The sequence below is a fragment of the Centroberyx gerrardi genome, chromosome 15, assembly GCF_048128805.1.
Source record: "Centroberyx gerrardi isolate f3 chromosome 15, fCenGer3.hap1.cur.20231027, whole genome shotgun sequence".
Lineage (NCBI taxonomy): Eukaryota > Metazoa > Chordata > Actinopteri > Beryciformes > Berycidae > Centroberyx > Centroberyx gerrardi.
Window position 1 is genome coordinate 1,964,410 of NC_136011.1, and position 23,471 is coordinate 1,987,880.

General features: G+C 41.2%; 1 protein-coding gene across 1 annotated transcript; it reads left to right on the forward strand.

Annotated features, from left to right (window-relative positions):
* The first annotated feature begins 143 nt into the window (after positions 1 to 143).
* On the forward strand, positions 144 to 21,076 carry rnf166 (ring finger protein 166). The gene is made up of 6 exons (XM_071903733.2): positions 144 to 530; positions 12,838 to 12,994; positions 14,001 to 14,113; positions 15,023 to 15,137; positions 17,499 to 17,606; positions 18,175 to 21,076. Exons 1-6 carry the CDS (start codon positions 337 to 339, stop codon positions 18,238 to 18,240), a joined length of 753 nt encoding a protein of 250 aa, XP_071759834.1. The 5' UTR covers positions 144 to 336; the 3' UTR covers positions 18,241 to 21,076.
* Positions 21,077 to 23,471: the final 2,395 nt, after the last annotated feature.

Consider the following 23,471-nt stretch of genomic DNA (forward strand, 5'->3'; position numbering starts at 1 on the left):
AATCTGACAACTGCAGGGACGTGCTATTACATGGGAGCAATGGAGCTGTAGAATTTTCAAATCAGGTAATTTCCGCATCACCTTGCTGACACTCTCGCCAACGAGCACTGTTTCCAATGTTTACTTCTCCGGCGTGTCCTCTCGAGCCGTCAAACAGTAATGCTGTCTGGTATTGCAGCTAATTTTATTTTAAGCAGATACAACAGCCATCATGTTTGTACGACATATATTCAAATTGCTGTACGGATAATGCACTAGGTAGCAGTAGTTTAAATAGACAGCTTCCTCTCTCGGGCAGCGAGCTGTTGTCGACAATAGCAGATCCTCTTCGGCTCCATGATGGCGATGTTTCGGAGCTTTGTTTCGGCGAGCGCCCAGCTCCGACAGCAGCAGCAGCAGCAGCAGCAGCAGCCGAACAGCGGGGCCGGCTCGTTGGCAGCCCCGGCTGAAAGCGTCGAGAGCCAGTTCTCCTGTCCCATCTGCCTGGAGGTCTACCACAAACCCGTCAGCATCGCCAGCTGTGCTCACACGTAAAGTAGTTCTTTATTTGAATGTGTGGCAATTGTTTGTGTGCAGACATACGTTGTCATCGCTTGTAAGACGTGGAACTGTTATGTTTGACATCAGGAAACACAGGCATGTTAATTTTGTACACAATGCCCTGTTATGTTATCTGATTGTTTTTGGTAGCCGACATGGACGTTTAAGTTTAGTCCACTTAGCTTAGCTAGTCGTTATAGGATGTAGCCTACTCAATGTTTTGCTTATCTGGCAACAGCTCCGCCAAGCAATACTGCTGCCATACAGCCAGTAACATCAAAGTCCTCTTGGGTTGATGCACCATCCATCACTACAGTAATGCCACCCAATTTATAAGAATAGTTTAAAGTAAATAAAGCAGAGAAAATGCCAACAGGCTCCAAACTTATATAGTCCTGTATGTGCCCTCACAATGGATTCAAAGTGTCTTGAGTTGGGGTTAATGTGCCAGGTATTTAGAAGAGGAGAGAGACAAAGGGAAGTCTGCTGATTTGACAAGAGATGTGGAAAACAATATGTACACGTGCCTATTGAAGGCACACAAGTTAAAAGTATAAACAAGGCAACAGTAAACATGTTATCCCCCACCAATGATGCAGCCACCCATCTGGGCCAATTAGTAACAAATGTCACCTTGTTTTTACCTGCAATGACTGACTGTATGACCTTAGCGCTCCGACTATGGGGATCTATAACAATATTTGATTATTGTATAGGCTACATAATGCTCATTTTTACAAACCTGCCCTTCAAGTAGTAGACTAAAGATATAACTGCACTGTGCACAACATAAAAATGCCCACATAGGCTACTATGAGACATCCTAATCATACATAAAGGAAACTGCAATGGCTTCAACCATTTACCAGAGAAATTCTGGTTCGAGTAGTTACGCATCAATATTCAATACAAATACTTTCATAGGATATCGATTTTGAATGTAGGAAACAATGTCAGCGAATAATGCAATAAAACGTGTCGTGGTGCAGCTAGAAGTCGGCCTAAATGCGTCACTCAGCTGGACCGCGCTGGTTTTGAAATGCCCACAGTGATGTGGCTTACAGCCCTTCACGTCAACCAATTCTCATGTTATTACCAATTATTTCTGGACACTCAACATAACATGCGCAATTGCCCGCACATTTAACTGTGGGACTTACAGGTCCACACTCCAAAAAAAATTTTTGTTTCGCAGTCATCTATGCAAATATGAATTTTGATTGTCCCAGCAGAGACCTAATAGATTACAGAATATGCTAACACGTTTACAAACAAAAAAAAATCATGCTTACCTTGTCTAATTTTCCAAAATAGTCCACACAGCGGACATATGGACAGCAAGTTCAACTTTTAGCCATGACGCTGTCTGAAGTTTACCATAACACACTCTGCAGAGCAGCTCACTCATGTGTGAAGTGATTACTATGCGCTTGTTGCTACTTTCTAATAGGGTAATCACCTGTCTTCATATGGAAATGAGACAGTTAGGTTTTTGGAAGGGAGTGGAAAGGAAAGAAGAGTCAACTATTGGGAGTATTACATGGCAGACAAAAAAAACAAAAACGTTTCATGCCACCAGGTGCCGGGTCCACGCGAATAGGTACCGGAATGCAGGTAGTCCAAAACCGCGAGGTGCCGGATCCTGTTCCGCCAGGATCCGGCACAAATTAAGCACTGGCTAGCTAGCAGTGCTAATTAGGTAGCATTAAGCCAAAATAAACAGAGAAAAATGACTTAAGAGCTTACCATCGAACCCAACAATAGACGCAAATGTTCTCCAAGCATCGTTTTCAAGACATTTATTCCTGTAGTCTTTCAAATAAAAGTTGTAGAGGACAGGGAAGCTTTGAACGGCTGGAATCAACTTCTCATCCATTTTTCATTTGCAACAAAATCACATCAGTAGAAGCATGGAAATCAGATTGGCTGTTGACAGCAGATGAGCGCGAAAAGTTCAGCCGTAGCCAACTTTTCTCGGCCGACAAGCTTATTGACCGTCCATACATTGGCCATGTTTCCCTGGCCGCTCAGCTGTATGAAATGAATGGACTTCAAGTGACTTGTTGATTGTGTTGCTCGCAGTGTGAATGCGGGGTGAGATATCGGTGTGACAGATGGACGGAGAAACGATCAAATGATAGTCCTCCACCATGATGACAACAACATGCAACAAGAACTGTCACAGAAAAAGAAGAAACTAGGTAGTCTAAAAGAGCTTGAATTGAGAGGAGGTACACAAGATAGAATTTCAAGACTTCATAGGGTAAGAATAGGATGGTGGTACAACAGTAGTTGGATTAAAATGCTTCTTACAATACACTGCAAGTATTTCATAATCTATAAATGCTTTGGCCTATATTCTCTAAATGAATGGTTATTAATCTTTTTTTTCAACCCTGGACCAAAATTCAGTGTCTTGTGACTTGTCATGGTGGGGGGATCCACCAGAAACAGGCTTGCGACCCATTTTTTAGGTAATGCCGCCATAAACCATTAGACTGTTTCGGCTATGAATCTGATTTTAATTAGCTTCTACATTATGGTTTAAGTTCAGCGGGTGCATTAACATAGTGTGATTGGATATGTGATGTTCCCTCATAGTTGAGTCCAGAGAAGCAGAGCAGAAATTATTAATGGTGTTTACTCCCATCTCTAAGATCCAGTACACAGCTGATACATGAACACAGACACAATTGACTGCAGTAAGCCTTTTAACACAGGAATACTTGGCATTTGTGTAATAATAATAATAATAATAATAATAATAATATAGCCGCAAGAAGTGATTGTAGGGGTCCAAGTACAAAATCCCAATACGACTGAAGATGACTTTTAGGAGAAGAAGAAAAGAAACACTTATCTTATACTTAGCATAAACTTGAATGAAGATTCAATGCCTTTTAATGCCTAAGTATATCAGTCCCACCAGGATTTCGCTGAGTTTTTTTGTGATTATTGCGGCCAAAAATGCTTGATTTTGCTGCGGCTTTTCTCAAAAATTGCGATACAATTTGCGAGGTTTTATGTGCTCTTTTTGTGGTAAAATTGCAGGAATTGGGAAAAATTGCAAGCAAAGGGAAAAATTTTTTTTCTCTCTCTCTCTCTCACTCACACACACACACACACACACACACACACACAGCCTCCCCCTATTCTCTCCCACTCTCCGTTTAAGCTATTAACTCTTCCAAGAGCTTGAATCTTGCACTCACCTCGATTCTTGCTGCTTTTGTTTTGTTTTGCACGGTCTATGGCAGTAATTTTTGTTGGCAGGTGAGCTTTGTTCATCTTCCACCTGAATGCGCGCTGCGATGACGTAAGTTACCATGACACCGAATGCGACAATTGGTCCAAATCACAAGCGGTCTGTTGATTTGGCTATTTCATGCGGAAAAGTTGCGGCAATTTTGCAAAACTGCAAGCTCTCGCAAATATTGCGGAGATTTCATGAATTTGCGTTAATTATTGCGATTGCAAAATCGCAAGTTCCTGGAGGGACTGGTATATAATGGAAGTCCATATGGCTCATTGACATACATGTATTTTATAACTTATAAAGTGTAAATGCTATCATTATGAGTGTGAACACAGTTGATAAACATGCCACATGTATTTTAAAAGTGCAATGGAGATTATAAACAATGCTTGGGTTATAAATACAATGGAAGTGAATGAGGCTCATAGCTCATTCGCATACCTGTCCACTCAGTATATGTATCAAATTTTATGAGATTTGGTACATCCGGTTGTGAGCAATAAAGTTTGGTAAAGATTGAACACACAGTCAGTTGCCATGTCTTTAAACCAATTAGGGAAAAAAATTGAATTGTGCTGTGTGCTTACGGTTTCTGAGCTCCAGATACTTTTAGCAGAGAAAAAGAAGAAGAAGAATCCTAACAATTATAATAGGGTTCCCAGCACTACCCCTAGTTAGTAATACTAGTGCAGTGCTGCACAGAGCGCTGTTCGCTTGTTTGTTCAAAGTTTATTAATATTGAACGTGTCGCGTGTCCAAATTGCACCAAATCCGACACTGTACGTCCTTGGGTCCCCAGCAATACACCCGAAGTAGATCGGACGAACGGTTCTCAAGATATGCGAAGGACACACACACATACACACTCACAGACGTATATGGTTTAAATCCAGACAGAAACGTCACCAGTGAGACTAAACTGCGCTTGAACTGTAGAAGCAGTTTACGGCCTTCCATTGGTTGATTCTGCTGCCAATCAAACGTGTCTGCGCTCCTATTGGCTAGTTTTACTGCCTCGGCCTCTGTTTTTTTTCCTCTGTGTGTGCTCGTTCTTCTCTCTCGGGCAGTTTAACTGAGCGGTGCACGTGCCTTTGTCCCGCTCAGCCAGTCAGAGCCCTGAAGCCCCGCCCCGCTGTACTCAGACACAGAGCTGAGCGGCTCGCTGTTCGCTTGTTTAGTCAAAGTTTATTAATATTGAACGTGTCGCGTGTCCAAATTGCACCAAATCCGACACTGCACGTCCTTGGGTCCCCAGCAATACACCCGCCAAGTGTGAAGTAGATCAGACGAACGGTTCTCGAGATATGCGAAGGACACACACACACACTCACACACAGACAGAGATTCCACGCTTTATAGTAGTATGATTAATTCAGTCAAGACTACCTAAAACCTAGGTCATACTAGGTGATTTTAATGCCGATTCTAAGCCATCTGGGCTGGTTCTGGGCTTGGAGGGGGACTCGACCAACAGCTGTCGCAGATTATCCTGTAGTGTAAACGGGCTCAAGACTGTCAACTTTGGCCACTTGGACGGCCGCAATTTGAAAAAACGTGTTTTTGTCAAGCTGAGTCTGGTCAGGCTTGTGTAGTGTGAGGCGGTCCAAGACTCACCAAGGTTGATGTCTGAGAGTGACCCTGGCAACAGCCAATGGGAGTTTATCTGAAGGGAGAAGAAAAGGAACCGGAAGAGAAGTCTCTTTTAACAAGAACAACGCCCACTCACATAGACTGTTTACATTACATTTAGCTTTTTAAATCCAGTCTTATTCATATTTCCATGGCCAAATTTGCAGTGAACACATTTCAGGTAAGTTGACATGTTTCTATCTGACAGTAAATTCAAGTTAATGTAACCTAAATGCATGCATGTAAATACACGTCTGTAGTGTATTTTAAAGGCTAACACTGTGTGTTTATTGAAAAGTTCTGATACATTCTTTTACTCTTAAGCGCAGTAAAGCAAATGTAAACAATACAGCAGCGCTTCCATTTATGTTTTTATACCTCTGGTGTTGATGTGCGGGTAGCATGTTGTTGAAATCCCATACACAGGGTGGCAGTGTTTTAAAAAAAATCATATTGCACCAAAACAAAACATAGAAGAGAGGAACAGGAAGCAGACATGACGACAATCACCGGTAAAAACATACATACAATGGAGCTGAAGGAGTAGCTGTTGGAGCAGTTCCATATGATTGCCCCTGTGATCAACCAATCAGAGTGCTCAACTCCGTGTAGACTCGACGCAAAGTTGAGATTCTTGGACAGGTACACATACCTGCAACACCTACGCAGAGACCCCTTTCAACCCCAAATACATGTCAAATAGCGTCAGTTTACGTGCAGATACGCTATTTTCATAGCAAGTATAAAGTGTGCTTTAGCTGAAAAAGATCCACATGACATTACAGGAGAAAAGACTAATGAAGAACCTTCAATGACAGTAGATGACCGCCTCAGCGAAGACACCAGTCCAAAATCAACACAATCCATGTAGTTTCACATCTGTAATTAGTAAGTAATTAGAATTGCACTAAAATCTACCAAAAAAAACCCAACTACAATATTAATATGTAAGACAAGCAGCTGGTTGCAGTCCGATAAGTAACAGTTGTTAAAATAATACTATTGCACAATTATTTTTGTAGTTACGTACAATTAAAAGATGTAAATATTGCTTTGCCTTTATTAAAAAGTTGCACTGCATGCTGTTCATTAAAGCTGTTGAAATACCAAATATAAAAGTCATTTTCTCCCAAAGTCATTGCATATGAAACTGCAGTAACTTGGCCTTGATGTGTTTCATGAAAAGTCACTAAAGCACCAAACAGCACAAATGCATAGAATGCTTAGAAATGCTATAATGTACATGTAGGCCACTTCTTGAAATTATGTAGGATACACGATTATGTCAATTCAAGCATAGTTTCATTAATACACATTGTCCAACTTCACGCAAACCCTGTACCAGGAACACAACGAAATAGTATATCATAACCACTCCAACATATATTTACTTCCCCTCCTCAACTTGGCACTTTGTATTTGCACATTTAGGCTTTGTTTTGCGCTCCAAATGCCTTTTTTCAAATAAATTTAATATTTTCCTCATGTTTTTAGGAGAAGAATAATAGTAATGGAAAAGTAATGGCTGAAGGAAACTAAAACAAATTTATTAACAGAATTTTTGTTTTATTCTGCAAAATGTCTTTTGCTCCAGTGTACCATCTACATTACTGACTGTATTATGTTTTCATAATGGAAATAGCTTTTGAAAAACTATTCACCTAATTAAACCCAGGCACAAAGCCAGGGTTTAATTAAATTAAGATTTTACGTACCGAAATAAGAGTGGTCCTGGGCACTCTTAGATTTTGTTCTTACCTACAAGCAAATGGAAACAAGAATACTGATGTATGCCAAAAATTGCTTAACTTAAGAAGAACATAAGAACGTAAGAACATTTTAAGGTCAAATCTGCGTACGTACCGTTCTTGCACCAGGCCCATTGACTAGTTCCTCAGTGGGAGGTACAAGTAGCTCATCAGGACTACTGCTGGTAGCAGCCAAGAAAGCTTCACAGAATTTAGTAGCAGAGGTTGAATCAAGGATCTGGGATCGGACATCTGTGGAAGGCTTGGAAATAGGGGAGGGAAATAAAACCTTAAAAACAATAGCTTATGATCAGATACACATTCTAAAACCAACTCATGAGGAGTAAAACAGGCAGAAAGAACCAAATCACTTTTCATGTGAGTGGGGCTTGTCACAGATTGCACCAGATTAGAGGATTCAATAAAATGAATAAAAATCATGGCTAAGATTAAGGGACGGATAGCATGCATGGATATCAAAGTCACCTAAAATGAGAATTCTGTCATAAATGGGCATGATAATAGATAGGAGTTCAGCGAATTCATCAGTAAAAGCCTTATTAGGTTTTGGGGGTCTGTAGACTAAAGACTAAACAAGTGGTACAGTGTCATCTTCACCCAGCATGATTCACTAATTAAAAATAAATCATTTGTAATAATGCTTTTCTAACAGATAAAAGGGTTGTTTGCAAGAGACCTGACATTTAACAGAGAAATCTTGAATTTATCAGCAGTAGCTGAGGTGGTAGGAGATGCAACAGTCTGTAAGAACAGGGGAGGCACTAGTAATAGTGGAAGCACAGGGCACAGTTTGAGCCAGGGTTGGAGTCCACACCATTAACTGGTTATAATGGTTACTGTTAAATTTGTAAGCCTATTACTGACTATTGCAGGAATTATAAAAGTGAATGAATTTAATTTTAGAGTCTAGATCTAGATAGCTAGCTACTGTCAGCCCAATTTGTAATAATTGTGGATATTGTTGGTGATTTTAATCCCGTGGGAATCATACATGTATTTAGGGCAAGTAACATAACTAGTTAGTTTCAAATGTAGCTTTCCTCAACAGTGATGACTGGTTAATTCATCACTAACCCTAACCCTGGACAGGTCTCCAGTCCATCACAGGACCAACACAGATAGACAGACACTCACATTCATACCTATGGACAATTTAGAGTCTCCCATCCACCTGACTGGGAGGAAACCCAGGAGAACACAGGGAGAACATGTCAACTCCACACAAAGGACTGGGAATCAAACCTGCGACCTTCTTGCTTTGAGGATACAGTCCTTAACAGCTGGGAAGAGTTAATGGTTTTTGGATAACTCAACTTCAACCTGATATTTACAGGGGGTGATAACAAAAGTAATGCATATTTGTTCATAAGTAGAAACTAATATTAATGAAATTGAAATAGTAATTTGTCACACTAGTGGAAAAAGTAATAACATTACTGAAAGGTGAGTTGCTGAGTAACATGTCACTACCCAACCCAGCAATTTCAGAAAAGACAAAACATTGCCTCAGTGTGTTTATTTTTTTCTTTTGGAGACTTATGAATCAAAATTTCAGAGACTTGGCTGTGGCACTACTGGAAAAAACAGTCCTAAAATGCAACCAAATTGTGAACCCTACAATTGTTGGCTGATGCCAGTAGCAGGCTCATTAGTTGGCATGCCTAATTTAGAGCCAGGAGAAAAGTATTTATCATCTTTTGTGAGTCTGGAATGAAGAGAAACAACAAAGAGCAGACCTCAGCTAACCTTAGTTCTATTTCTAGTTAAAGGAACAATGCAGCTATTTTTACTTTCCTGCTGCTGACACTGCCTGGGGACAGATGAGATGTTTGGACACACTGACGCTAAAGCTTGCTTCTCAATGGCTCCTACACACACACACACACACACACACACACACACATGCAGGGAAAACAGCTGGGCATCAACTGACTTGCGTGCCTACTGTGTGTGTGTGTGGGTACCCTTTCCTTGTCTGATCTGTAGCCAGTTAACAGATTACAGTGTTTTGATGGATGGAGGGCAGTTCTTCAGTCATATTGCTGAGTCTACACTCTCACTCTATTACCTTGGCTAAATCAAACCAAATCAATCACACACCAGCATCTAAATGTTATTGTCTTAAAAAGTTAGCGGCCAGTGTGACAGTGACCCTTACTGATTTAGCCACCAAAGACAAATTGTATTGGCATTTGGCACTTGGCAGGTGGGCATTTCAGACCCTGCTGGCTCCATATTACACACATTTACAGACTAATTTTTGATCCATGGTGTTTTTCAAATTTCAAAGCAGTTTAAGTTTGTTGGTGATGTTGAGGTCCCCTCCAGATCTTGGCACTGTCCTATTGAAGAACTGCTTCAGTTTGGCAGAGGCTTGCTGGTTGGTGTTCCTAATTTCCTTTCCACTTTGTTTTTGGTCAAAGTTATCACTCTTGAATGCCTCCTCTTTGGAAGATGGGATACTTCTAATAACAGGGGAGAGAAATGATAAGGTCCCAATTGTAATGGTAATAGTTAGTACTAGTAATTGACATCGTAATGTACCCATAATGCTCTGCGAGTCTGAGTTGTCTGAGTCTGACAGATGGCAGAAACCAAAAGAGAAAGCAGTAAGACGTTTCCATGCCACAGTAACCAATTTACTATGGGAGTAGGCCAGTCATCTTAACCAGGTTTCTCATAATCAGTAGGAGCTTAACCAGGTTATTCTAATCCAGTTATGATGTTTAAATGTTTCGACCCAAAACCAGGTTAGCCAAGTAACCAGGTGAAGAATTCCCTTCTTCACCTGGGGCCTCGTGTATAAAAGACTGCGCAGCTTTCATACTGAAAGATGGCGTACTCACAAAATTTGAAAAGTACGTACGCACAGAAATCTCCACATGTATAAAACCGTGCGCACGCCAGGTCCTGCGCACCTTTCCTTTATACATCCCAATCAACATGAAATTGAGCGCACATGCACAAGCCTCTCACCCCGCCTTGTCTCCTCCCAGAATTAACTATGCAAATGACTATAATTAAGCCCCTCTTGTCACCTTCTTGTCAAAAACGATGGTGAATGTGCCTGTGTTCAGTGCCCCCCTGTCCAAATATTTCCAATGTGCTTTTACGCATGCAGTGTTATTGTAAATAAAGGTAAAATTGCACAATTGAACTGATTCAAAGATTAAAAACAAAACCATATAATTTGACATCAATGTGACGTGTTCGCAGCGCTGCTGCTGCAAATATGGCAGTGTGCTTTTCCATTTGTGGCATTTTTTGTTTTGTTTGTTTGTTTTACGCACGGGTGGCCTTTCCTTTCTTACCGTTCAGTCCCGCAGTCACCGCACAGCTTCGGTGGTTTGTGTGAGCAGGTACTACACACAAATCGTTTGGATATCACACAGTTGTTCCAGGACTTATTCCAAGTGCATCTGCCCACCCGACTGCGTTTTCTTCCCAGGAGAGATGGATCTGTGCGCCTTGCCTCCTGTGCGCCATGGATCTCTGTGTGCCTCGGCAACTGTACAGTCCCCGACGTGCGTTAACATCTCCATGCCACATAAACAAAGAAAACTGTCGAGTTTACTGGCGATCTTGGTTTTGGCACAGTGAGTAAGGCATGTCATCTGTGGGAAATTAGTTTCACTAGGTTTTCATTGCGCTCAATAAGCCAGACCTACTTGAAGGGCGCACAAACGAACGCGGCGATATAGAGGATTTAGAGAGGAGTGCCTGTATCTATTTCCTAAGTGGCTTTTTTCATTCATTTGACACCCTCATATTTAGGACAAGTTATGGAGGGTGGGAAAAATAGCATTTTCCTCCAGTGTTGGGGGAACTATAAATTGGAAATGACAATGCCAGTTGGGTTTTGGCCTTTCTGATGTTAAACATTATCCACATAAATTATCAAACTATTATGGTGTATCAGCGGACATAATTATGGTTTTTCATAGACTACTTCATAGACATAGCACAGTAACTGGAGTGGAAACGTTATTTTGAAATATTTGGCGAGTTTCAGTACTTTGTAGTTTGGCGTCGCCAACTGACAGAGCCAGACAAGAGTTTGCGGGACGGCCCGCACATTCTTACGGCTGGTCTAGAGTTTGCGGCATGGCCCGCACAGTCTCACGTCATGTTAATTTTTATACATCCCGCGTGTGTGTGAAAACCAGCGTACGCAACCTTTTTGTACGTGCGCACCGTTTATACATGAGGCCCCTGGTTACTTGGCTAACCTGCATGGAGACGTAGCCAGTGTTTTTCCTAGTGATCCAGACGCAGTCACATTTTTTGGGTACCAATGTCATTGTATAACGCTAATGGGGGTTAAACAGTCAGTTAAAAGATCAAATATTCAGGAAAAGTGGGAGATATTCAGGATGGTTTGGAAGATGGGGTCATTATTGTAGACTATTACAAGCTGTCAATTACAAGAGAGTGCTCTGAATCCTACCATGGCTGCAATAAAAAAAAAAAAAAAAAAAGTAAAAAAACAAATACATTTGGACATGCTTAATGGATGTCTGAAGTTTTAATGATCTATTTAATAATTGATTCAGTATCACGCATCCCACTAAAGAAATGTGGATGAATTAATGAAATACACGATGTTACAACTTGGCACACCATGGCTTTTGCTCCTTGCTAAGACAAATTAATTTTTTCATGTCTCTTAGATTCTTTAAAGCTGCACTAGGCAATTTGCATGTGGGTGGCTCCAAATGGCAGCAAAAGGTAATTGATTAACATTTAAGGACTTATACCCCAATACCCAGAAATCCTGTAGCGTGATCAATCTTTCCACAAATTTTTGTGCAAATCCATTGATATATTTTTGATATATCCTGCTAACAGACAAACAGATGGAATGGGGTGAAGACATAACCCCCACTAAACCAAAAAATCAATATTCCAGCGCACACCAGGATATTAGGATTGACACTATTTTATTAACAAATTACATTAAAAACAAAAAGGAGCGAACTACGCGTTTCGCGTGTTGCTTCATCAGATTCGCTCTGTGCTTGATTGCCATCAGGTGTGTCTTTAAATAATCAGGTGCTGATTAGCGGAGCAGTTCAAAAAGTTAACAATAATAGGCAATAGCAAATATAATTCTACCTTACAAAACTAGTCCAACTCTGTTGGTGGAGGTAAAAAACTGGTAAAAGGGGTATAAAATGTGACTTGCATTGAATGCCTTGTTACTACACAGGCACACACGCAGACACACCCTTGTCTACTGTGTAAATGTTTTCTCTCACCTTGATCCTAACTCTCCAGCAGCTATTTTTGGGATACTGCAGTCAGAAATGGGTCTTCTCAGCTGTCAGCTAAATGCGGTCGCGTTTGCCTCTCTTTTAACTCGTCGCCTCATTCTTTTTTAGGTGGAATGCATCCAAATCCAAATGTTAGATTGTTGTACCTGCATTTGAATTTGAATTTGAATTCTTGACTGCCATACCTTTGTACATAGTCGAATGATGCTGTTGTTCTTTCCTCATGACCTTGGATGGGATGGTTTAGGAAGGGTGGGTGGAAGATGGAGGGGTTCATATGGGTTTGTGTTCCAATATAATGGAAAACCATAAATATAGTTCTTAAAAAACTGTTCTCTCACTCTTTCTTTCTTTCTGTCCTCTTCCTCAGGTTCTGTGGGGAGTGTCTGCAGCCATGTCTTCAGGTCACCTCTCCGCTCTGCCCTCTCTGTCGTGTGCCCTTTGACCCCAAGAAGGTAGACCGGTCCTCCAGTGTGGAGAAGCAGCTGGCCTCATATAAAGCGCCCTGCCGGGGCTGTAGCAAGAAGGTAGACAACACACAACAAACTGCTATTAGGGATGCGACGATCTGCTTATCTCACGTTATGATTCGATACGCGATATGGGGTTCATGATTCGATACAACCACAGTACGATGAAATAAATAAAAGTTCAGTAGTTCAGAGTTGGACGGGGGTTATGTCTTCGCCCCATTCCATCGGTTTGAATTTCAATATATCGTCCCATCCCTACCTGTTATCATGGTCAGTCCTGATTGCTGAGAATGTCCATTAGTCTTCAATTGTATCTGGTCAATCAGTTAGTTTGATCAATGGTTACATGTAAACTAGAGAGGCCTGGGGGCGGGGGGATTGCTCTTGGCCAAACATCTGCCCTCTGTTGAAATTCAAGCCAATCATATGCCATCATTTGAATCACAGTGACCGTCTTTGTTTGTGCACCTTTGCCTGATTGATAGGAAGTACAGTCAATGACAGCAGCGTCAGTGTGAAAGACAGCTTCTAATTGGCTTGGATTTCAACAGCAAGTGTGGCCTGGCAGATGGCCAGGCCACACTTGTACCTACCAGATATCCAGTACAAGCCGACCAAACCTGAAGACACAAACTGAACACCCGAGACAACACTGACAGAAATCCCAGGATCCTGAGCTGCAACCAGCTGTAACCTGTAACCATTAATCCGAGTAATACAAACATTAAGTTATAAGCATTCAAAATGTTTCACAAGTATTCAAAGTGCAAATTAGTTCCCGCAAAGATTCAAAACTGAGCTTCAAGCTTTCAGATTGTATCAGTAACTGTAAATTCGCTACAGCGGAAAAATAGCTTGGGGACACAACAAAGGACGAAAGAAACATCATGAAATATGATGCATACTGAACCAACTTAACTCTGTTTCTCTCTCTCTCTCTCTCTCTCTCTCTCTCTCTCTCTCTCTCTCTCTCTCTCTCTCTCTCTCTCTCTCTCTCTCTCTCTCTCTCTCTCTCTCTCTCTCTCTCTCTCTCTCTCTCTCTCTCTCTCTCTCACACTAGGTGGCTCTGGTAAAGATGAGGTCTCATATTGCTTCCTGTTCTAAGGTTCAGGAGCAAATGGCCAACTGTCCCAAGTTTGTCCCCGTGGTACCCACCTCACAACCTATACCAAGGTACACACACACACACACACACACACACACACACACGTCTCCACCTTACAACCCCATCCCCAGGTACACCCAGAAAAAGGAGGGTTCTTCAAGGGTTCTTTGGTTAGGGTAGTGGTTTTATATAGAACCATAATGACTTTGATGCATGAGTTTGATCTCTAGAGGTCTGATGAATGATGATGATGATTGTATTTCACCATGCACTAGTAGGTAGTATATATAAGATAATATTGAATATTGCGATATTTCATGAATATTGTGACATTTTCAGCAATATCGTATTATTATTATTATTATTTTTATTTTTAATATTACTAATAGCCTAGAAATTTGATGTCATTTAGAATAAATAAAATAAAATACCAAAAAAAAACAAAAATACCTGACTCCCCTCACCCCAAACCGGGACAGCATCGCAATATAAAATTTTGGATATTGCCCAAGCCTACTATATAGTGGGTGTCACGGTGGCAGGAAAGATGAACAAAATACAGAGAGAGGTAGAGAGGTAGGCTAGTTTAAGGTCACAATGAAATAAAATATAACATTTTCACCTTGTTAGCTAATTCTCCATATCATAATGTACACCTATTTAACAATAAATGCCCAAAAAAATGTACAAAATGTTTATTTTCTGGTATTTTTATATCGCTATCCCGTTACTTTTACTTCCCGGAAAACGGCGTATTTTTAGTGGTTACTTCATGGCATACCATTAGACATACACACACACACACACACACACACAAACACTGTGTATAGTATGAGTCACGATAACACTGTTCCTTTTGTTCCTTTGATAAAGCGCCAAGAGAGATTAGGACTGAATTAGTTATTTAAAGCGTATGTTGATTCATGCCCTCTGTTGTGTGTGTTTGTGTGTGTGTTTGCTTGACCTTGCATGTATAGCAATATTCCAAACCGGTCGACATTTGTGTGTCCGTTCTGTGGAGCCAGAAACCTGGACCAGCAGGAGTTGGTGAAGCACTGTATGGACAACCACCGTAATGACCCTAATAAAGTGGTAAGGGAATATTCTGTTGTACACTAATTACATGACACAGATGCACACAGGCCATCCGGGACCTTGCAGGGGAGGGCTAAATCGCTAGAAATTCTACCAGTTTGTCTTAATGCATGTTAGCATTAGAAAGTTATTAATTCATACCATTTTTCAGTGTGTTGACACACTTTTGCCTTCTCATTTTGACAATCATTAAGTGCAATTCCTGAAGAGTATCAAAGTCAAAGTGTTTTATTTATCAAATGCACAGTATCACACAAGGTCATTCTGAACAATGAAATTCTTAGGACAAGGCAAGCAACAACTACGTAGTAGGCATAAGAAGAAAAATATCAAATATTAAATGTTAAAAAGAGTCACAAATAAGGGCAAAAATAGCAAAAGTACAGCAGTTCCAGAGCCAGTAAAGATGGGCAATATGGACAGTAAGAATAAGAGTATTAAATATTATAAAGGAGTATTAAATATTATAAATATAAAGTGTAGGAGTGCTATTCTGTGGGTGAGTATGGGGGAGGAGGAGTAGGAGGAAATCCCTGGCCTGGGCCTTTCACACCTGCTTTTTCCTACCCATTGAGGTGATCATGTGATCAATGTGATCACTGCTGGTTGAGAAGCCTGATGGCCTGGGGGTAAAAACTGTTTGTGAGTCTGGTAGTCCGTGCCTGGATGCTTCGGTAACGTCTACCAGACGGTAGATGGTAGACGGTATCCCTCTGGTGGCCACTATAAATGTTTCCAGAGTTTATTTTTCGAAATGATACGTGCCCTCTCGCTGTTCATGTACAGTATACTTATGGTTAGGGTTAGACCAATATATGGGGTTGCCCATATATCGGGCTAATACAGGCCTTTTATTCAGATAGCAGCGAGTCAGTGTTTTCCACCTCTAATTTGATGGAGGTTCATCCCTGACCGTAGCTAGATAAAAACAGTCTGGAATACCTGTAGTGGATTTTTGTTTTCTTTTAAGAGGCTATTACACCCAGAAACAGTAAATACTTGTTATTAATACTTGATGCAATACACATGCCATTGCACCAAAGACTACCCAAAATATAAAATGTCCCACCAGAATTTAGCCAGTGTGCCCTGTTGGCGCTCTAGAAAATCGCTGGCAAGAAAAACCTACAGTATATAGTTTGCACTGAGTATAGTCAGAGCCAGTGTGGTAACTTCCCTCCAGTCCAAAGGCAGTGTACTAGCTAAAATACACATCGTTTCTCCTTTAGGCAAATCCATTTTTCAGTGGCCTCTTGCCTGTCCTTCACTCTTGACATCCTAGCCAAAAACCACTAGACTCTTGGTGGGTAATCAAGTTATTCATAAACTGAATGATCATTGCAATTCAGATAGATAATGTATACTTATTCAAATTCGTTTCACTTTTAGCAATAAGGACAATATCAGAATCAAGCTGAAGCCATTACTTCTGTATTTAATTAGACAAAGAAAACTAATGATGTTTGATCATGTTTTTAGATCCATCTGGCCTACTCACACATATGCTACTTAGCATAAAGCCTTAGTAACATGACAAATCAATGTCCGTTTAGCTTGCATGGCATTTAGTCAACAAAAAGAATCTTTTTTGGTTAGGTTTATGTTGTACCGTATAGTCAACACATTGGTATATCTGCCTCTTCTACGATGGATTTCTCCCTGTATGATTGTTGAATGTCTCCCTCAAAATGGCTCTAAAAAGAAGCCCTCGCTCTTTGATTCTGAGGGACTGACACCAAAACCTGATGTTAACTGTTGATGGTTTAATTTGATGAAACATTTTCTAGACCATGTGTTTACAAGTCACATGTCGCCTGCATCACAGGCCTAAATACGACTCATCAGTGGCTGCATCGTATTTCTCATAGGGCTGTAGACTGTTCTCTGCTTTATTTCCTCCTCCAGACACCTGAAGCCTTTTCTCCAACACAAGTCAATGGCCTTTGTACTGTACGGCTGTTAGAAAGTGTGTTGGAGGGAAAGAGATAGCTATGTCCAGTATGTGTTCTGTGTTTTAATGAGAACACACACTGTGTACATGTTCTGAGTCTGCAACGGGGCCGACCAGAAGGAATTGAAAACCAAGATTTGTATGGGTCTGGGGGGTTAGGAACCAACACTGGCCCGCAGTGTCTGACACTTCTGCCACAGGCTGTCAACATGACTGGATGGTCTCGAATGAGTGTTGTTTGGAAGAATCTGTCAAATCTTTACGAGTCAAAACTCAGCTGTTATTTTAAATTCATTGTTGTGTCTGAAATCAAATACAGCCTTGAGCTATGACAGTGACTTGGCCATTTAGACACTTGTAGACACAAACCCTAATTTGTGTGTGTGTGTTTGTGTGTGTGTTGCCAGGTGTGTCCAGTGTGTTCAGCCATGCCGTGGGGAGACCCCAGCTATAAGAGCTCCAACTTCCTCCAGCATCTCCTCCACAGACACAAGTTCTCCTATGACACCTTTGTGGTGAGTGGGGTGGTGTGTGATTTTATTTTATTATTTTTAACCACATCAGACAAATTAACAGCATGTTTTTACTAAATAATAATTCTAACAGATGACTAATGTCTACATGCAGGACATTAAAGGAATAGTTCACCCAAAAATGAAACATTTGGTCATTATCTACTCACCCTCATGTTAGTTGAAACACTGGTGAAGTTTGTATGTCTAAAAACTACAACTTGCATCATTTATATAATGATTTAGTGGATGGATGATATTTTTCACTTTAAAAATTGTTGTGTAAGCTCTAATACAAAGTTTGACTGTGACAGCCAACGTTGAGTTTTATGTTGAGTAAAATAGCTCTGTATTGTTGTTATGATGGGTTAAGAAATTTCTGAAAACCTTCTTCTACGAGTCAGAGTCTTCAAGAACATATGAGTGTATAGCCAAAATTTAGAGTGGTCAGATAATATCTGTATTGTGTCCTACATAATGGATAGCCTATTCAAGAGATTTGGTTAGATTGGCCGTTATCTATGGTTTGGATTTACTGACACCTGGGTTTTGTGTCTTGTGTGTTTTTCAGGACTACAGCATTGATGAAGAGGCAGCACTGCAGGCAGCCCTGGCACTGTCCCTAGCTGAAAACTGACAACATAGCCACACCGCCACAATCCTATCACCCTTTTAGCACCCACCCTGCCAAATCCCTGCTGTCACCCTACCGTCCCTCTACCCTGCTACTGTTCCTTGATGGCCCGAAAACGCATCATCCAAGCAACAAACACAACCTGACCCAGAGTGTTGCAGACTTTCTCGACATAGGAACCCAGATTACGAAAACAGTCCAGCTGATGATAACCTCACTTCCTTCCTCACCATGCAGAAGGGAAGAGGCTTCTACGAAATGTCAAGGATTTGTTTCTGGCATAGCAGTACAGCCCGTCAGCATGGCATTTGTTAAATTTACAAAACGGGAGCAGGTTTGATTCAGCTTTTCGCTGCCCCATCCGGGTTTGATGACACGACGCTCTGCCATCATCAACGCAAACGACACCCATCACAAATGTCCCAACTCATGGCTCGGAAACGGTCCCATCTAGTTGGAGTTTGATGCATCTCGATTGACCACTACAACACACTGTATGGACTACCACAGCATGAAGGGCTAACTCCATGGAAACAAACGTCTGTCTGGGAGTTTGAAACATCCTGAAAACTTGCTGATAGACAAATTCCATAATTTCCATTAACGGCACAGGCATTCAGTTGGCTCACACTCCAAACATGCTTTTATTTGGAGACAGGTTGCTAGGAAGTCTGACTGCTTGTACACACTGCGAGCAACTCTGTTGAGGTATTACTCTATTCTGACCACAAAATCATGTATTCTTTGCTGCTTTGGTATTTGCTTTCATTACATTACATCGTTTTGATGAGTTAGCATTGCTAGTTGCCAAGTGGTAATTAGGTAGCATCAATCAAATATAAACAGAGAAAAATCAATAAAATGACTTAAGAGATTACCATCAACCCCAACAATGGATGCAGCTGTTCTCCAAGCATCGTTTTTGAGACGTTTATTCTTGTAGTCTTTCAAGTAAAAGTTGTGGAGAGCTGGGAAGCTTTGAATGGCTGGAATCAACTGATGGCTGTGAAAAGTTAAACTGTGGTCAACTTCTCTCAGCTTGTGGATCGTCCACACATTGACCAAGTTTCCCCGGTCACTCAGCTCTGTTGGAAATGAATGGACTTCTGGTGACTTGTTGATCGTGATGCTCACAGCGTGAATGCATGGTAACAACACCAGTGAGGAAATGGTCCTGGTCGATGGTAAGGTTCTTGAGTTGGACATTACGACAGTTTTGATGTTGAATGCTCTTGGGAGGCTGTCATTGGCAGTGTTCAGTTACTTCCAAAGCAAGTAGACACAATAATCAGAATTTCAATACTACTTCAGTACTGTTGCAAAAGATTGAATTCAATGTTGAATTTTGTAAACATTCAATACCTTCACCAAATGTGTTCTGGAAGCTGAAATTCCATTTCAGCATCACGTCCAGAGGGTGGAACAGTTAAAAGAAGGAGGAGGATTGGAATATTTTAAATAAGAAGAAGAAGAATTGGAGTAGTTAAAAGAAAAACAAGAAGGAGGATTGGAAAAGGAAGAGCTCCAGTCTGGCTCTTGACCAGGGACTGTCAAACAGTCCACCACGTCTTGAACTAAACTGGTTGACAGACTGGTACCAGGAGTCAAATATGGAACTATTTCACTTTCACAGAGCCGACAAAGACGGACACCCAACCGACATCAAAACCCCTGTGGAAAAGTTGCTACCTTGCCTGATGGTTTTTCTTGTTTGCCGTGGTATCGTAGTAGTATGGAATTTTTAGATATTAAACTTGGTATTGAGGTCAAAATTCTGGTATCATGACAACATAAAGAAGTGTTCACTAGTTTGCTGGTGCCCGATGGAAACTCTGGAAGCTCAGCAGCAGCAGGGTAGCTTGTCCATTACATCCCTATTCCAATGAAGATGAGAGGAGAAGGAAAAAGAGACTGGGATGTAAAAAGAGACTCCACAGCTTCAGATGGAGTTTGAATGGATGAATCTGCATCAGCTGCATCCCACTCGAGACAGGAGGATGGACCATCTATGTCATGTCCATAATATCCCTACCAGTAACAGTTCAGAATGCCAGTAATACCAATACAAACTCTACTGTATCTTAACGTTTACAATAACAGACATTACCAACCCATTCACAGTCACCCCCACAAGCAAAGCAAATTCCTCTTTTTTTATTCTTGTGAATACTTGCACTCGTCACAATGTTTTTTCTACAGGACCGATCTATAGATATTAGTAGGAAGAAACAAAAAAAAAACAAAGGATGGAACTGCTGGACTGAGTTTTAACTTCCACTCTACTGTTATCTGCTTATTCAACTCTTGCTACAAGGAATATTTTTATGATGCATCTGTCAAGATAAAAAATTAAAAAAAAGATATATATATTTTTGGAAAATGTTTCAGTTTCAAACCAGTGCACTAATAACAGGAATGGGTCAGATGTGTGTCCACAACTTTTGGGGGACATTAAAGTTGATTTGCAAACTTGGGGCTGCTGTTAACACACACCAACACACACACAGGGACTGGTTTAATACAGTTGTTTCATATAGTTTGACCACTAGAGGGCAGCCCTTTCCCAGAAATGCAGAGCATTCAGAGCCTATGCCATAATGAAAGCAACAGTGAACACACACACGCACAGAAATAGTACCAGTAGGACCATGGATGCAGTTTTGTTTGAAGAGTTGTCCAGAGAGGAGAGAAGACAAAATTCTGTGCTATGGATGAGATAGTTTCTTTTTTTTAATAACTTTTCCACAGAAGAATGCATTCATCATGTTGCACTTTAATTCTTTCAAATAGTCTTTTGAAGAATGGTTGGAATTCCGTTCAACCCTTTTTTGTATAATCTTAATTCTTGTCCAATGATTTGTCCAAATACATTTCATGGTAGATGAAAGAAAGAATGTTTAAAAAAAAAAAAAAAAGTTGACAAAGCTCTTGTTGTAAAGTGTTGGGGGTTAGAAGTCATTTGGTATAAAATGGACCATCCATTTTAAGTTGTGACAAAGGTATTTTGTAGATTCAGTTTAGTCTCATGTTTTTAGTTGTTCCAGTATATGCCAGGTTTTTGTTTGTGTGTTTATTTGTTTGTTTATGTGTTTGTAGTCTACATCTGGCCAAAGTCATTAGATTAAGTCGACTGGGAATGCAGTTTATACAACCTGAGCTGAGGTCCGCTCACAAAAAAGCAGTTCAAAGTCTAAAGGAGTTGTGTATCTCACTCAAAGTATAAAGATAGAAATCTTGAATATAAATTAAAACTATTTTTACACTTTGAGTAAGGCCCTGACACACCAAACCGACTTCAAAGAACCAGCGGCGACGAAGGCCGACTGTTGCGTCGCCTCACGTCGCCTGCGTCTGGTCCAAAAAGTTGCACTTGAACACACCGCAAAGACTACACCCGACGGCCAACTAGCACGTACGTTCTGCGCCTGCGTGAGGGGAAATAACTCTCCATACCTTATGTCTGATAAGAAGTTGCAAATGGCACTGGCGTTGTCAGCCCTTGGTCTTTTGGTTGTGGAAGAAGAAAGGAAGAGGCGGAGGCGAAAAATAAGGAGAAACCGCACTAAATGGGTGAAATCATGAATAACGTTACTCCAGCGACAGGCTCAAGGGGCTTTCCCCAACCTGTGTCGAGAGCTGGAGATAAATGAAACCTCCGATTTTAAAAATTTCGCTCGGCTCTTTCCTGTTCAGTTCCACATGTTGAAGGAATTTATCAGTCCAATCATCAAGAGGCAAAACACGAACTACCAATCAGAGTGATCTCTCTTACCGACGGGCTCCGACGCCGATTCAACATGCTCAATCGGCCGAAAAGACGCCGACAGGGTCCGACTATTGCCGACGGTGCGGGACACACCGCAAAAACTAGGGACACCGACGCTTACCGACGGCCCGACATTGCCCGACGGCCGACCGTCGGCCTGGTGTGTCAGGGCCTTTAGATGTCACAACTCTTGCAACAAGGAGTATTTTTACGTCTGGTGAAGTTTAGTTTCTTCTGTTTGTTTATTATGATCCTTTTTTATACTCATGCTATAATACTAAGGTTCTTTTATAGATGTTTGTAAGCTACCGTTTGTTTAGAACAGCACTCTTGTAACCTCTGTAGCAGAATTCATAGATTCATAATGTTCTGATGTTGTACTCCATATTTATTTGCTGCTCTCTAAACTCGTGAATAGGAGGCATTTCCCCAAGAAATGTATATGATATGTTTTTAATCTTTGTGTTTGCACTGCTACACTTGTGAAAATGTCACTGCTCATCACACAGATTTTTCCAAAGGCAGCCATACAGCGGTGTGAGGATAGGTCAACACACACAGTGAAAAAATGGAGGGAGAAAAAGCAGCTCAAGTTAGTGTACACAGACACACACACACACACACAAATCAAGTAGACTATAGAGGCTAAATAAGCAGGCTAGAAAAAGAGGGATAGGCCTGCCTGAAAATGACTGTGGCTATACATCCAGTCAGTAACGTTCTAAGTAAAAGTGAATAGTCTGATAAGGTGGATTTGTTTCCAAATTGATCTCACTGTGACACAGTAAACTGTCCTGTCTTTAGCCCTAGTCTCTACTCCAAAATACTCTGAGTTGTAGCTTGAGAAGAGTTAGCTCAGTTAACCTGAACAAACTGTTGTGTTGGCTTTGTTAGCTAACTAACTGGCCAGCGGGCTAATTCAGCAAAGCAACTAATGTTAACATGCAACTACTAGCCACTGCCCACGCAACATTAGCTACTAGACAAATCAGATGTGTTAACAAGACTTTGATAGCTAGCTGACCAGAAACTATGGTTAGCTAGACTGATATCCAGAGGTGTGACCAAGTCAACGAGTCAGTCCCAAGTCTTGAGGCACAAGTCTCAAGTCAAGTCTAACTCAATCTCGGAACCCATCGTCTATCGGTCTGACAACGATTAGACTCTGGGGCCGACGGCCAATATTTTGGGGTTTCAGGTGTAGCCAGCGGACATCCGGGCCAAGACTTCCTGCGACACTTCCTCTTCCGTGCGCCGGTCATTGTTTACAGTCTGATTAGCTCCAACTCCAACTCCATTCTCGCGTCTCAAGTTGCTAATTGGACTGTAAATGATGACTGGCGCACGGAAGAGGAAGTCTTGGCCCGGTTGTCCGCTGGCTACACCGGAAACCCTGAAATATTGGCCGTCGCCCCCAGAGTCTAATCGCTGTCAGACCGATAGACAATGGGTTCCGAGATTGAGTCTA

Bases quoted from the DNA above. Each gene is read 5' to 3' on its own strand.
- rnf166 (XM_071903733.2), top strand. From the start codon at position 337: ATGATGGCGATGTTTCGGAGCTTTGTTTCGGCGAGCGCCCAGCTCCGA. The intron at 14,114-15,022 runs GTACACACACAC...TTGCATGTATAG, and splicing joins ACCTCACAACCTATACCAAG to CAATATTCCAAACCGGTCGA. The intron at 17,607-18,174 runs GTGAGTGGGGTG...TGTGTTTTTCAG, and splicing joins TCTCCTATGACACCTTTGTG to GACTACAGCATTGATGAAGA.